Source organism: Mesocricetus auratus, unplaced genomic scaffold (genome assembly GCF_017639785.1).
Source record: "Mesocricetus auratus isolate SY011 unplaced genomic scaffold, BCM_Maur_2.0 Super-Scaffold_100004, whole genome shotgun sequence".
NCBI classification, from domain to species: Eukaryota; Metazoa; Chordata; class Mammalia; order Rodentia; family Cricetidae; genus Mesocricetus; species Mesocricetus auratus.
This window is the reverse complement of record NW_024429189.1, coordinates 88217226-88231158: the sequence shown is the minus strand read 5'-3', so window position 1 is coordinate 88231158 and position 13933 is coordinate 88217226. Positions and strand designations below refer to the sequence as shown.

General features: G+C 47.0%; 1 protein-coding gene across 8 annotated transcripts in view; it reads left to right on the top strand.

Moving 5' to 3' along the window:
• The window catches only part of Frmd5 (FERM domain containing 5), a 275096-nt gene that overhangs the window by 218190 nt on the left and 42973 nt on the right, over nt 1-13933 (top strand). For all 8 annotated transcript variants that reach the window (XM_005068525.4, XM_021226284.2, XM_040746162.1 and 5 more), the window contains one exon: nt 10439-10543. In XM_005068525.4, coding sequence (XP_005068582.1) covers nt 10439-10543 — 105 coding nt within the window. The remainder of the gene's footprint in view (nt 1-10438; nt 10544-13933) is intronic.

The following is a 13933-nucleotide window of genomic DNA, read 5'->3' as shown; positions in this document are numbered from 1 at the left end:
ACATGGTAGTGCATGTCTTTAATCCCAGCACTTGAGAGGCAGAGACAGGTGGATCTCTGTGAGTTTGAGGCCAGCCTAGTCTACACAGTGAGTTCCAGGTCAACCAGTGCTAAATAGTGAGACCTTACTCTGGTCTATAGAAATGTCGAGGTTCTCTGTTTACATAAGCATGGTTTCTATGCTTTGATAATTAGCTACATTATTAGTAACTTCAAGAAGGAAATGTGTTCTAGCAAACACTTTTCAAAGATAGGACTTGGCAAAACAGTGTGCTCTAAAAATAAGTCAGTGATCTAAGAAATCTTAATTATTTCCTTAATTAAGTCAATATTCAATGACCCATTCATCAAAGTCTTTGTGCTAATGCTCAATTTAAAGGCAGTTTCTCAACCTATTCTCCCAGTTCTGTGACTCCCTTTCTCAGTAAATACTGTATATTCTGCTACCTGGATATTTCTTTACCCATACTACTCATAGCCTCCGTGAAAGTACCCTACTGTCTATAATTCACATAAATCTGTACAAGTGACTTCCCTGATTAAAACTCCTTCCGCATATTATCGCCATTTGCAATGCTGTGACCACGGCACTCATCATCCGCCCTCCACAACCTCACTCCTGTCTACCCCTTTCAAACTGATCTGCCAAACTGATCTTACAATCTCTAACATTTACCTTAAATTCTTAGAACAAATCCTGCTCTTGGTGTACTATTTCCGGGGATGTTCATCCCCTCTTAAGCCATCAGACCTCTGTGCCTCCTTGATGCTCAAGCCTAGGAATCACTTCCTTCATGAGTCCTTTTAGGTGGCACCACTCCCCCACCATACTTCTGGTATGGCAACTTCCATCCCACTGGAATTTGAAAGAGATTCTTCCTTTGCTCGAAAATAAGATTAATCCTCTATTGGGTGGAAAACTGAGGGAATGGTCCCATTAGCCCTCGTCTCTAGTCTATCTGGCAGAAAGACAGAATTCTTTCCTGGAGTCTGATGGTGCCTATGGAACACTTCGGAGGCTGCCCCAGATCCAAGTCTGTTAACTGGACATCTTACTTGTTTGATGTTACTGCTTTTTCTAAAAACAGCACACCCGAGAACAACATAGAAGACACTCCTGGGCAGGAACTTGTCCCTAGACAACTCAGCAATGCAACGCTCTGCTAAGGCAGCGGCCTTTCTTGTCTTGAGCTGATAACTACCTTTGGCCTATACAGGCAGCACGGAAGGTGTGAAAAAGAAGGTTAAAAACAACTCTTGGTGTGTGGGGGAAGGATTGTGTATAGCTCCATGTTAATCTGCCTCCTTGACTCCCCAGACTAGGGGATGTGGTACTGGTTACCAGCTAATATCTATTCTCCATAATTTAAGATTTTTTGTTTGAAAAACATCTCCCCACAGGAAAAGCTGGAGAGAAGCCTCCGCAGTTAAAGATGTGTGTGTGTGTGTGTGTGTGTGTGTGTGTGTGTGAATGTATACATATAGTTTTCTCAGATGACCTCAGTTTGGTCATGGCATCTACATTGGAAAGCTCACAGCCACCAATAACTCCAGCTCCAGGGGATCCAGTGCCCTTTTCTGGCCTCCACAAGCATATATCCTCACACATGCACATACTCCACACAATCAGCATCCCTCCCCCCTCCCTCTCTCTCAAACACAAAGACACACACACACACACACACACACACACACGTCTTTAAAAAGTAAGCAATTTGACTTCAGATGCTATACATTACATTTCTTAGTTGAAAATCCTCAAACACTTTTGCCTGAATACCTTGTTGTTGTTGTTATTGTTTGGGGTTAGGTTTTGAAGGCTTCTCTATTGTGCAATTGTGGTGGTTAATATTGACTATCAACTTGGCAGGGCCTAGAATTCTGGACTCACCAAAGAGAATGTCTTTGGGAAACGTTCTAAATTACATAATTGAAGTGGGAAGGCCTACCCTAGATATGGGGACTGCCAGTCTACGGGGTGAGAGTCTGACCAGATAAGATGTGCCAGCATTCATCTGTTTCCTGCCGAGGATACAGTGTGCCCGGCAGCCTATACCTGTGCCACCACGCTTGCCTTTCCTTGCTTATGTTGTTGACTGGTATGTAACTAATATAGTGCATTCACAGAGAAGCTCAGTGCCTTAATGCTTCCAGCAAAAATGGTTCTCCTGTTGACATGAGTCAGTAGTGCCCAGGTCAAAAGAGTCAACAGGTTCAGAAAAGAATTCAATAAATGGCTGTGTATGTGTGTGTGGCTATATGTTTAGAGACACAGTCAGAGAACTGTAACACCAGCTCAAGCTGCATGGACAGATGGAGCCATGGCTTGCTCCTGTGTGCCATATGAAGAACTTACAGGATGTGTGTTCACTGTTTGAGATGAGTGTGTGCCTTGGAACAATGCAGACTCAAATTTGAGGCCCATGTGTTGGTTGTATACTTAGGCTTTGCTAAGCCTCCGTTTCCCCTATATAAAGTGGGATTAGTAGAAACCTTCCTTGTGAAACTGTTAGCATTGAAAATAACACTTACAGAGTAATAAGGCTTGCAGAACACTCTTCACACGTTTGGCTCCTATGATACGTTAGTGACAACAGGTTTTCTGGGATGAGTGACAGGATGGACTTTGTTTCACCCACATGCCCCCAGTTACTGCACAAGGAGACTGTGTAAAAGGCCTGCTGTCTTGACTTAAAGCAAAGCAACCAAAGGGCCACCCCAGGTTCATGACTCTCCAAGACGCAGCCAGGTCAGTGGAAGAGTAACACAGCAGCTTAGCATTTCCCTCTGGTCCCTACCATCCTTTCTCTCCCTGCCATGGGCACGGACCATGAGAACACTTCTTTCATGCTGCACTGGGTCTCACAGAGTCTCTTTCCAAAGCAACCTGGCTGAAGCGGTAACAGTGCAGGTATATAGTGCTGGTTGTCATTCATCAGCTGACCTGTAACCAGTAACAGTGCAGGTAACAGTGCTGGGTTGTCGTTTACTGTCTGTTGATCTGAGTATAGCACTCCAAGAGCCTGTGTACTTTGGTCAGGTGTCAGGAATAGCTTGAGAAAGTTGGATAAAACATCAGATAAAAGAGAAGTCCCAAGATACATGTGCAACTTGTCCATTAAAAGGCATTTGACTGGTGGTACACTCCTTTAATCCAGCACTCAGGAGACAGAGGCGAGGATCTCTGTGAGTTCAAAGACAGCCTGGTCTACAGAGTGATTCCAGGACAGCCAGGGTGGTTACATGGAGAATCCCTGTTTCAAAAAAAGCAAAAAGAAAAGGTAACATTTAACTGTCTCTGGGAGTTATAGGCCTGTCCACATGAGCCTAGAAGCACAGAAGTGTTTTTGCCATTCTTCCGAAAGTAGCTTGGCTATAAGGTTTGCATCAATGTAATTAAGCAAATGTAGTGATTAATCTTTTCCAATATTGAGCTTTTAATAACTTCTCAATGGCAAGGGCCCAGATACAGGCCTTTCTGGAAGCAAAACGGCTCTCCTTGCCTGTGTCTGTGCATTGGAGGCATTAAGCAGTTATTGTGGAGCTCAGCTTGCATTCCAGGCATCTTTTGAGGAACTCAATGGCATTTAGGCTGAACCCCCTGTTGTACTCAACCCCTCCCCCCAGCATATTCCATAGAGTTAAAGCAAATTAGACAAGGGTTTATAGCCATGAGACGAATCTTGTGAGTGGTGGTTTGGATGAGAATGGCCCCCATAGACTCGAGTGTTTCAATGCTTTGTCCCCAGTTACTGGGGCTAGTTGAGAAGGATTAGGAGTTGCCTTGGCCATGGTGTTTCATCACAATAGAACAGTAACCAAGACACTGGGCTGATTTCTAGGGTTAAGTGTCAGACTTGGATTTGTACAGGGAGAGCATCGCCCAAAACAGCCCTACCCCAGCTTGTCCCTTTTCCCTCCTTCCCTGCACTGATTTCACCAGGTAATAGAGTTGAAGACCCAGGAGGAGGTAGCTCATCCAGAAAGGTCAGCGATCACAAATTAACCTGATCCAGTTCACTTATTAACTAATCAAAAATACTTCCTGAAGACCATGTACAAAGGCCTAGACTGTAACCTATGCTGGCACCCACTGGATACCCGGCTTCATGTCTGGCAGAGAAAGGTGGACACAATAAGGCCAACAGCAGGACAGTGGTACACCGAGTGTCATGAGACCAAAGAGAAATTCACTTTCCCTAAGTCACTTTTGCGCATATCAAAGCCCTGTATCTGTGTAACCTTATGTTCACTTTAGAGCCTTGCGGAGGGAAGCCCCGAAGTCAACAGTTGGGCGTTTTCCCACCACTTTATGACTTTGAAGTAATGTTATGTTCAGTTGGCAGCAGGCAGTGGCAGCCATCTTCATCAGGGATGTCTCAGCCAGACCTGGGTCACAGTTTGTAGATGTGCTGGGCAGCTGCGCAGAGACGACATGAATGTACAAGTGACTGTGCTGGGCAGGGGCTCTTGCGCTCACCCCAGGCCCAGACCGAGCGTGAGGAGCAGCCACACGTGCGGAAGCCAGGCTCCTCGACGTGCTTTCTGCTTCCCGCCGTGAAGGCTGGGCCATGGATACACCTGGAGCACCGAACACCAAGCCATCCTGCCCGCTCCTCTAATGTGTATTAGGAGATACATTCTCAGGCCCAAGAATTATTTATGCTCCGAGAGACACCTCGACTCTTCACAGGATAGGAGCTTCACATGAGAGTGCTCACTGCCTTAGGCCTGCTATAGAGACAGTTTCTAGAACTGAAGAAATTTTAACTGCTCTTTCTGTTTACTTTGAGCAATGGCCCCAAGGTTTTTTGTTTTCAATTACATAACCTAGCAATAAATATCTAAAACATCTACATTGTTAAGGCTACTTTATCACCCTTTTAAAATAATTAAAAGTCAAGCATGACATCTCATGCCTGGAGCTGGAGGCAGGATGATCAGGAGTTTGAGTCCAGCCTCTGCTATAAAGGGAATTTGAGGTCAGCTGAGCTACATAAAACCCTACTGGCAAAAAAACTAATTAATTAAAATTAACTTTAAAATAAGCTTTTTAAAGTCCTGTTTTAGTAGATGAACAAAGATAATGATAACTGCTACCACCTAATAAAATCAGAGGTTTTAGGCATGTTTGTGGGACATGAGATCATTTAGGTGATGGGAAATGAGGGCACAGAGGGAAAATGACCTATACAACATACCGCCTCTCCCTATATCACCTGGGCTTTGTCCCACACTTGCCCGATGTTGAACTCAGAGGATTTGCTTCCCTGCTGTGGAAGTTTCCTACCCTTCCACAAGGGGGTGTAGTTTGAATGCTGTCCCAGGAACTGGGTGGGGAAAGAAAGGCTGGACATAATGCTAAGATAACAGTGTCACTGGGAAGCCTTGAGGAGTCTGATGCAGGCAGGAGGCAGAGGGTTGGGCCCACCTCCATCTCCACCTCCTAGAACCCAGTCTAGAGACCAGGACAAGTGTTCTGGAACAGACACCCTACCCTGCTAGAGCAGGACTGGGTTTGTGAATTGGGTTTGATGATACCTGCAGCCTTTGCTCTCTGGCAGAGGGTTCATAGCAAACATGTAATGAGTTAAATGGGTTCACAAGGTGCGTGCACATGTTCTGCACCCACCTAAGCCAGTTCTCTGTCCTGAGCAAGGATTGCCAACAGGGCTTCTGCGGCACGAACCTAGCATATGAACCTACCTAGATCAGTGTACCATAGTGAAAATCACCCCAGCTCTCGGCATTTCCACATAGAGTGGTGATGTCTGCGTTTGTTGAGGATGAGTGAGGACAATGTCTCACGGAGTACCATCTTCTCTCCCTGTGAACTCTTGATTTCCCTTCACACCAGACTTTCCACTCTGCCAGGGGCTGCATGGTCACCTGACCCTATGACAGCCAGCGTGAGACACTGTATCCCCACAGATGGCCCTCAGGGGCTCTCCCCTGCCATGAGCTTCCTGAACCAGTTGCTTTTCTAGCTGCAGCCTCAGCAGGTCCTGAACAGATCCCGTTGGTTGATACCAAAGCAAAAAAAGTGAGCTCCTAGGTCGGGAGCTCAGCAAGAGTTCCCTGCTTCAAAGAAAATGTGTAAGAGTTTAGCAAGTGCTAAGGTTAGGGGATCTGTGGCCCTGCTATCAGCACGTATGGCCCTCAAGCTCCCTTTGCCTCAGAAAGCTGGGCTGGACGCAGGGTGGACTACACGCAGAAAGCAGAAAATGCCCCAGGAATTGTCACTCTTTCTGCTTCACTCGTATGTGCCTGAGTCTGAGAAGATGAGCTAATGTGTTGGTTCCTCTGTGACATCCATGCACGCCTGAACCCCGGATACACGGGCCCTGGCACTGACCAGGAAACTGGGGACTGGGGAAGCCTCCGTCTGCAGTAAATTTAAATTTAAGCTGGAATAGTGGCCAAAAACTGTCCTGTCCCTGGCGCCTATCCTTTCCCAGCCTGGCCTCCAAGAACAACTTGTTCAGCTCTTGCCTTTCCCATGAAGCCCTTCAGTCTTAGTGTGGATTTGCCTGTTCCTGGATGCTGGTATTTTAGAATCACAGGGCCCTCTTTCTATAAACCCTCCACCTTACCCTTGCCTCCTCCTCCCCTCCATCTTTCCCCTGCCTCCTCCTCCCCTCCATCTTACCCCTGCCTCCTCCGCCCCTCCATCTTTCCCCTGCCTCCTCCTCCCCTCCATCTTTCCCCTGCCTCCTCCTCCCCTCCATCTTACCCCTGCCTCTTCCGCCCCTCCATCTTACCCCTTCCCTAAGATCCCGTAAAAGCTCTCCTGTAACCCATGCAGCCCAGAATGGAGGAAGCCATGATTATTCATTCTCATGCAGCCTCTTTTAGTTTGGACTTCACATCTCTGTGCCCCTCAGCTTGGCAGGCTGGGGAAAGTGGAGGTTAGCGAGTGGGGCTTTCTCCATGCTGCGTCCCCGCCAGGGTGCACCATGCCTGACTCCACCCGGGATAGGTTAATATTCTCCTGCCCAAGGCTGTTTATTATGAGGCAGAAAATGCAATTAACCTTAAGTGGTTTGGGTCACTGACCCAAACTTGCTTTCTCCTTGCTGCCTCTGCCCCCTTGTGAAAGAATAGTCAAAACAGAGACCCGGAATCAGATACACCAAGGAGCAGAAACATAAATGTTCCCATCTTCGGCTGTAGAGTGATGCTCAGAGGCTCATGAGTCACTCTGCACCACACAGAGAATAAATGCCTTCACTTACATGTTTTCAACGCGTATGTACTGTTGTGACTCATAAAACACAGAGTCACTTTAAAACTTTAATAAGCTACTATGACCCGATAACGTCTTTGGGAAGAGAATACCTCCAAGTTTAGCTGGGGATAAGGGCTTTGGGTCCTCTGCCTCTGCTTCCTTGTCAGAAGACAAACAGGCTCAGGCTTGGAGCTCTGACTTTGTGGCTGAACGGCTAATAGCACGGATGCCTGTTTCTCCAGGGTAACCAATGGCAGTATTTGTCTCATACCTTCCCTATGTCGGTTTCTGTATGGTTGGAAATTAGCTTCTTTTGCCACCAAAACTGATGCTCTCAGCTATGTGGTGGTGGCGCATGCCTTTAATCCCAGCACTTGGGAGGCAGAGGCAGGAAGATCTCTGTGAGTTTAAGGCCAGCCTGGTCTATAGAGTTAGTTCCAGGATAGCTACAGCTACACAGAGAAACCCTGTCTTGAAAAAAAAAAAAAACCAACTCATGCTATCTTCTTAAAAGGCAGTAACTACCATGGTGTGAATAATGTTTGAAAACACCACACCCTGCCAGTGTCTTCTACTCTTGCATTCCAGCTGCTCTGAGGGAAGTACTAGCCTAGAACATGCTGCACAGACTGAGCTGAACACACTTCCTCCCCTCCCAGAGGACTCTAATTAGGAATGTAAGTTCATATTCTACGGTAGCAACAAGGAAGGAGTGGACAGACCCTGCCCCAAGAGACAACTGCTGCTAGTAGAGTCCTTTTAAAGACCTGGCTTGTGGCCCACCAGCCAGAAGTCTCACCGTGACAGGAGACCAAAGAGTGTAGGGTTGGGGCTGCTGCTTCAAGAATGTGCTGTAAGAGGGAGCATCAGCCCGCACACGTGGAAGAAGGGGCTCCTTCCTTTAACTGAGCTGTATGGCACTCACCTTTCAGCCTCTGCAGGAGTAAGCTCCTTAAGATATTTGCTAAAAGTTTGCGCATCCTGCCTAGTTCTCCTGTAGTATAGGGTGAGCTGGCGGAGGAGATTGGTAAAGGATGAGCCTTTCATGAAAATCTTAATACTGTACCTGTTGTTGGGGTAGGGCCATGCCCTTCTTTGACTGTCCATGGACCAGGCCACTTCACTGGGTAAGTTCGTTGGCTCCTATACGACACTGACAATTGGACAAAAAGTTAAACATAAACTTGCAGACCAGAGGGCGGCTGAGCCGAGCTGCAGAGCAACTTGGGACATCTGTAAAAACAGAACTCTGCAGGGCTCCAGTTGTTCTGACAGGTCCCTGTAGGTCCTTCTCCTGGCTCACCAAGGGTACCCAGCCAGGCCTGGGAAGTAGAAGGTCTGAGTTATATTCTATGTGACCTTTCAGCCAACCTACCTTCTGTTTATTGAGTGGTTTATTCAACTGTTACAATGAAGCCCTGCCTGCCATGTGTAAGACCAAGCAGGTAGAGAACCAAGGGAAGAAGTTGGCAAGATAAGTATTGTAAGTGTCGTGAGGGACATAGACAGGGAATTGAGATGCAGAGTTGGGGGCAGCCAGCCATTCTGTAGACCTCTGCAGAGGGGCTTTGGCACCAGGACCTCAGAGTAGCAGGGCGAGAGGAGCTACGGAATCGTGTTCCAGGCAGGAAGGCAGAAACATAGCCTGTGGCGTGTTCAGGGCAAAAGAGCTGTTGCTGGAGTGGAGGACAGAGAGTGATTTGGGACGAGCTCAGACAGAGGCAACAGTTAAGCTAAGGTAGGACATTAGAGACCCTGGCAAGAGCTAGGACTTTATTCTGAGAACATGGGACGACACTGACCGTGTTAAGCAGAAGTGAGTAGTGTAATTAAAGATCACTGCCATGTTGCTTGTAATAGATTAGGAGCAGTTTCCTGGGCAAATAACATCAGGTTCGCTTGACTGTACACAGTGGCATGGACTGAGACATAGCTGTGTGCTACTATAGAAGGATTTGCAAAATAACTCCAGAAGAAGACAAAAAAAACAAAACAAAACCAAGAAACTGTATGTATAATTGTGGAGGTGTAGAGAGAAGCTCAGGGAAGAGCGCTTGTAAGCCCCTGGATCCCCAATACTAGGGTAAAATGTGTTATCAATGTGTTGTAAGGGCTAGCAAATGGCCCAACAGATACAGGGGCCTGCCACCAAGCCTAACTGAATAATACAAGTTTCAATCCCTGGGTTCATATGGTGGGAAAAAGATAACTGACTCCTGGAAATTGTCCTCTGACTTTCACAAACTCACCATGGTATACACACACACACACATAGTGTGTACTATATATATGCATATATGTATATATAGTGTGTATGTATAAATATATAATGTATTTTTAAAAAGAGGCAACATCCATGCCTATAGATGCACCTACATATAGACTATTACATAATATTCTGTTTGCAGGCTGCCCCTAGGAAGACCATGGAGCGGGGGACTAGGAGGGGATGGGAACTAACTTTATAGCACATTCCTTTGTACACTTGAGTAGCTTGTACTGTGCTTGTCTTACTTATTCGGCAAACAAAAGACATGATGTCTAAGTTGTGATCACTTTGGTTACTGTGTGGAGAAAGACCAAGCAGGGTGAGCGTGAAATGTACTAGAAGGCTCAGGAAATAGACCAGCTGCAAGATAGGTATGGTTTGACCTGTGGAGTTGGCAATGGAGATAAAGAACAGTGGATGAATTTAAGAATTCTCATCTCTCTGTGGTGTGAAGTTGTTGAGTTTCTCCCAGGTGCTAGAAGTCTCCAAATGCCAGAGACTGTGAAACATCACGCTGTGGAAGACAGCTATGCATGTACACTGCCTTCATATCCACATGCAACTCATAAATCATCTTTATATCATTTTATAAACAAAATCAAAAGTCAGGCACCACAGTGCTGGAGAAGCTTGCTGTCTAGTCAGTCTGGTCAAGTCAGTGAGCTTCAAATTCAGTGAGAGCTCTCGTTTCAGAAGGAAGACAGTGACATTGACCTCTAGCTTTCATGTGTGCATGTGAGCACACACATGCACATAATACACGGATACACTCATACATGCATGCACGCGCACACACATAAACACACAATCACCCTAAAGAGTTACACACTAATACATATGCACACACACACACACACACACATGCATACACCTCTTATGCCACACATTTACAAGTCACCTTGAAGAATACACATTTCTCAATGGAGCTTGTTTTCTTTGCAGAGAGATGCCAAAGGCCAGTACCTGTTTGACCTCCTTTGCCACCACCTGAACCTACTTGAGAAAGACTACTTTGGGATTCGATTTGTGGACCCAGATAAACAACGGGTAAGTCAAAATTGAGAGCACAAATGGAGCACAGGGTTAGCTAACAGGCCTGAATCTTTGGATGCATGTGACTCATATTCAAAGTTTAGCCTCGGGAGTCAGGGACCAGCCAGACCCTGTAGTTGGTGTTATCACTTCAGATAGTAGCACTCAACCTGAAAGTCACCTGAGCCAGAGAACAACTGAGGAAACCTGGCATTTCACAGATGCCATGAAGGTAGCCTCAAGCGCTTAAGCAATTTGCCCATGGATGCCCACTGGCGGCATGACTGGAGGGCAAGTGTTGAGGTCCTGGAGCCTGGCTTACAAAGCGGGTATCTCTTGCTTCCTTTCTAGTGCATGGACTGACCTGTGTTTCAGGCAATGCCAGCCTGGCCTTGGCAGGACAGAGTGAGCCAGGCAGATGTAAGCCTTGAGCACCTTGCAAAGCCTGTAGTTCTTCCTCCACCCTGTGCAGTAAAGACAGCTGCAGACTGCAGGCCTCAGCAAAGGCCGGTGTTCAGACAGGAGCCAGTCCGTTTCCCTGGGCCCTGCAGCGTCTCCAGCATCGCCTCCCCAACCCGCCCCCTCCCTTCTGTGGTCTCGCCATATATTGTGACGCCCAGAATTCTATGTCCCTTTTCAGACCCCAGTCTCTCAGTTTCCCTGCCTGGAGCATGTGTCTCCTTTTCCTCACATTCCACACTCCCTAGTTTTCTCCTGACCACCCCCTTTTCTTTTTCTTTTGTATTTTGTTTTTTGTTTTTTGAGACAAGAGTTTTTTCTGTATAACAGCTCTGTCTATCCTGGATCTCACTTTGCAAAACAGACTGGCCTCCAACTCACAGAGATCCACCTGCCTCTTTTTGAAGATGTATTTTTATTTTATTAATGTGTGTATGTGTGTGTGTGTGTGTGTGTGTGTGTTTGTCTCTGTGTGTGTGCGCATGCCACGTGTACACCAGTGCCCTCGGGTCCAGAAGAGCATGTTGGATTCCCTGGAGTTGGAGTTACAGGCAGTTGTGAGTTTCCTGACAGGGATGCTAGAAACTGAACCTGGGTCCTCTACAGGAGCAACAAGCACTTATAACCACTGAGCCGCCTCTCCAGCCCCAAGGCTACCTTCTTGTCATACTTAAGGTCTTCCCTGACCCTGCTGTGTATTCCTCTCTGGCCCCCTATGTCCTCTGATACCTATCCATCATAGCACTTCTTACGCTGTGTTATGAAAGCTTTGCTCCAAGGGGGAACACACAGACTGTATCTCATCCATCATTGTCTCCCATGGAACCAGTGCAGGGCCTAGAATGCAGCTTGCACTCAGTAAGCATTTGCTGAAGCAATGCGTTTGATGATTTGCAGTGCCTTGATGCTCACCCTCATCTTCCCAGCCTGCAGACACCTGCATTTCTGCAGCTTTGATTCATCATGCCTTTGGCGACTGTGAGGATATGCTATTTGTCATCCCTAGAAAGTGGGAAAATACGCAGACACGTGCAGGCTGTATGCTCCTGCTCCCTCGCCACCCATGCTCATCTGCCACTCTCCAAAGATATCGTCACAAACCCTACAGAGCTTCATAACTCTGGTAGAGCCCTCCTTCCTAGGTCCAGGATTTCCTTGACCACTCCCAACAGGACTGTCTCTACTATTATTGGGGTCTTGGAAAACTAACAAGATACAGCATCCCTGCACTACCCAAAACGACATGTGTAGAGTGGATATGCCCTTTACCGTGCCTCCATCAAATGCTGCCTGTTGGTTGTCTGAGGCACTTTGTCCTCCAAGTCATGTTTAGGGTTGTGTGCTAAAGATGTGAGTTTTAGAAAAGACTCTAAGATACCTACCTCTCGGGTTTCCTCTCACTAGCCCTGCCCCCACTCTTAATGTACTTGACTCTTCCCTCCCAGCCTAGCAGAGCTGTGAGCAGCATCAATGTTTGGAGATTTACCCTCAATGTTTGTCACTTGCTCCACTCAGTTGACAAGCTGTCCTTAGCTCTGGACCTTAGTGTGACGCCACAAAGTGCCTGGACAGCAAGAAACTGTCCTCGCTGCTGTATGTGCCCATTCTCTAGGAAGTGGTGGGAATTTTCTGGCAGAATTTGTTCAAGCTAAGTGTTCTCTCCTTAAAAAGGGAGGGGTTCTTACACACTCAGATCACTTCATCTCCCCCAAACCTAGTGATATATAAAGTAAAGGGGCAAAATGCATCCTGTTGATCATTTTTTTAGTTAAGTCAGAATGTTCTTGAGGGGAAAAGGCATGTATGTGGAGTTAAGATTAAGGAAGGATGAACAAGAGAAGATTGGGAAACATGGCCTTTTATGGAAAGTAAGCTCCGCTGCAGGTTCATGTAGACTGAGTGAGCCTGGTGCTAAGCCAAGAGCTCCACTCATGTTCTGTCATGTAATCCTTAAAGCAAGTGGTGTGAGACTCCAGACAGCTTGTCCAGCCAAGGTAAGTGGTGAGGCCAGTCCGGAGCCCAGGAGTGGCAGGTTCTATAGACTGTGGTTTCCGAGGAGTCATGCTGAAGTCACATACGGTAGCCCAAGAGTGGAGTGATCCTGTGCCTCAGAAAAGAAACATAGGGCCTCAAATGACCTGTGATGATTTTATTCTAAACCCAATAGTTCATGATAGAGGTAGAGCAAGTGAATACCTCACTCCCCATCCTTCTCTTCCGGGGGAGCTGCTTCATACCACACCCTGCTGTTTCAACTCAGCCTGAGCCTCCGCCCTTCTTCGATTTTTTTCTGTCTTTCAAGCCTCAGGGTATGAAGATGGTCCACTTTGACCTGTTTCCCTCTGACTCTTGCCTCTTTCCCTGATCCTACCTCATGAGATTTACTATTAGTTCTGAGACTCAGTCTACAAGAGACTGTCACCATATTGCTGGGACAATCCCAAGCATTTTCCACTGGATCCCTAAAATCCCTCAGACAAGCTGTGGCAGCTTTCCAACTCTTCTAAGGTTCTCCAGCTTCAGTCATCTCCTAAGCTCTCAGCCACTGTCCAGACGAAAGCTGTCTCTTGCTACTGCCGAGGGAAGGAGCCTCTTTATAACTCTCATCTTCCCTTTGCTGGCCACATGCCGTGGACATTCATTATCATTTCTATCTTATTTTGTTTTTCTTACCTGTCAGTCTAGGGGTGCTCTGTTTACTGTATCCCTGACATTTGCTGTGTTCTCCTGACTCTACAGCCCTAGTTTGCTTTGAACCAGACAGGCCTCCTGCACCTTCCCAGGCAAGTCTGCAAGCCCCAGCTGCTTCCGTGCATTCACCCCTCTTGCCTCTGCTTCCCTGTGAAGCAGAGCTGCGGTGGGCCGTGTAATGTGAGAAGGGCCTCTTAACCACGCTGAGTGGCTGTAATAAGTTGCCAGCCTCGTGGGAGGCCGGATCAGAGGAAG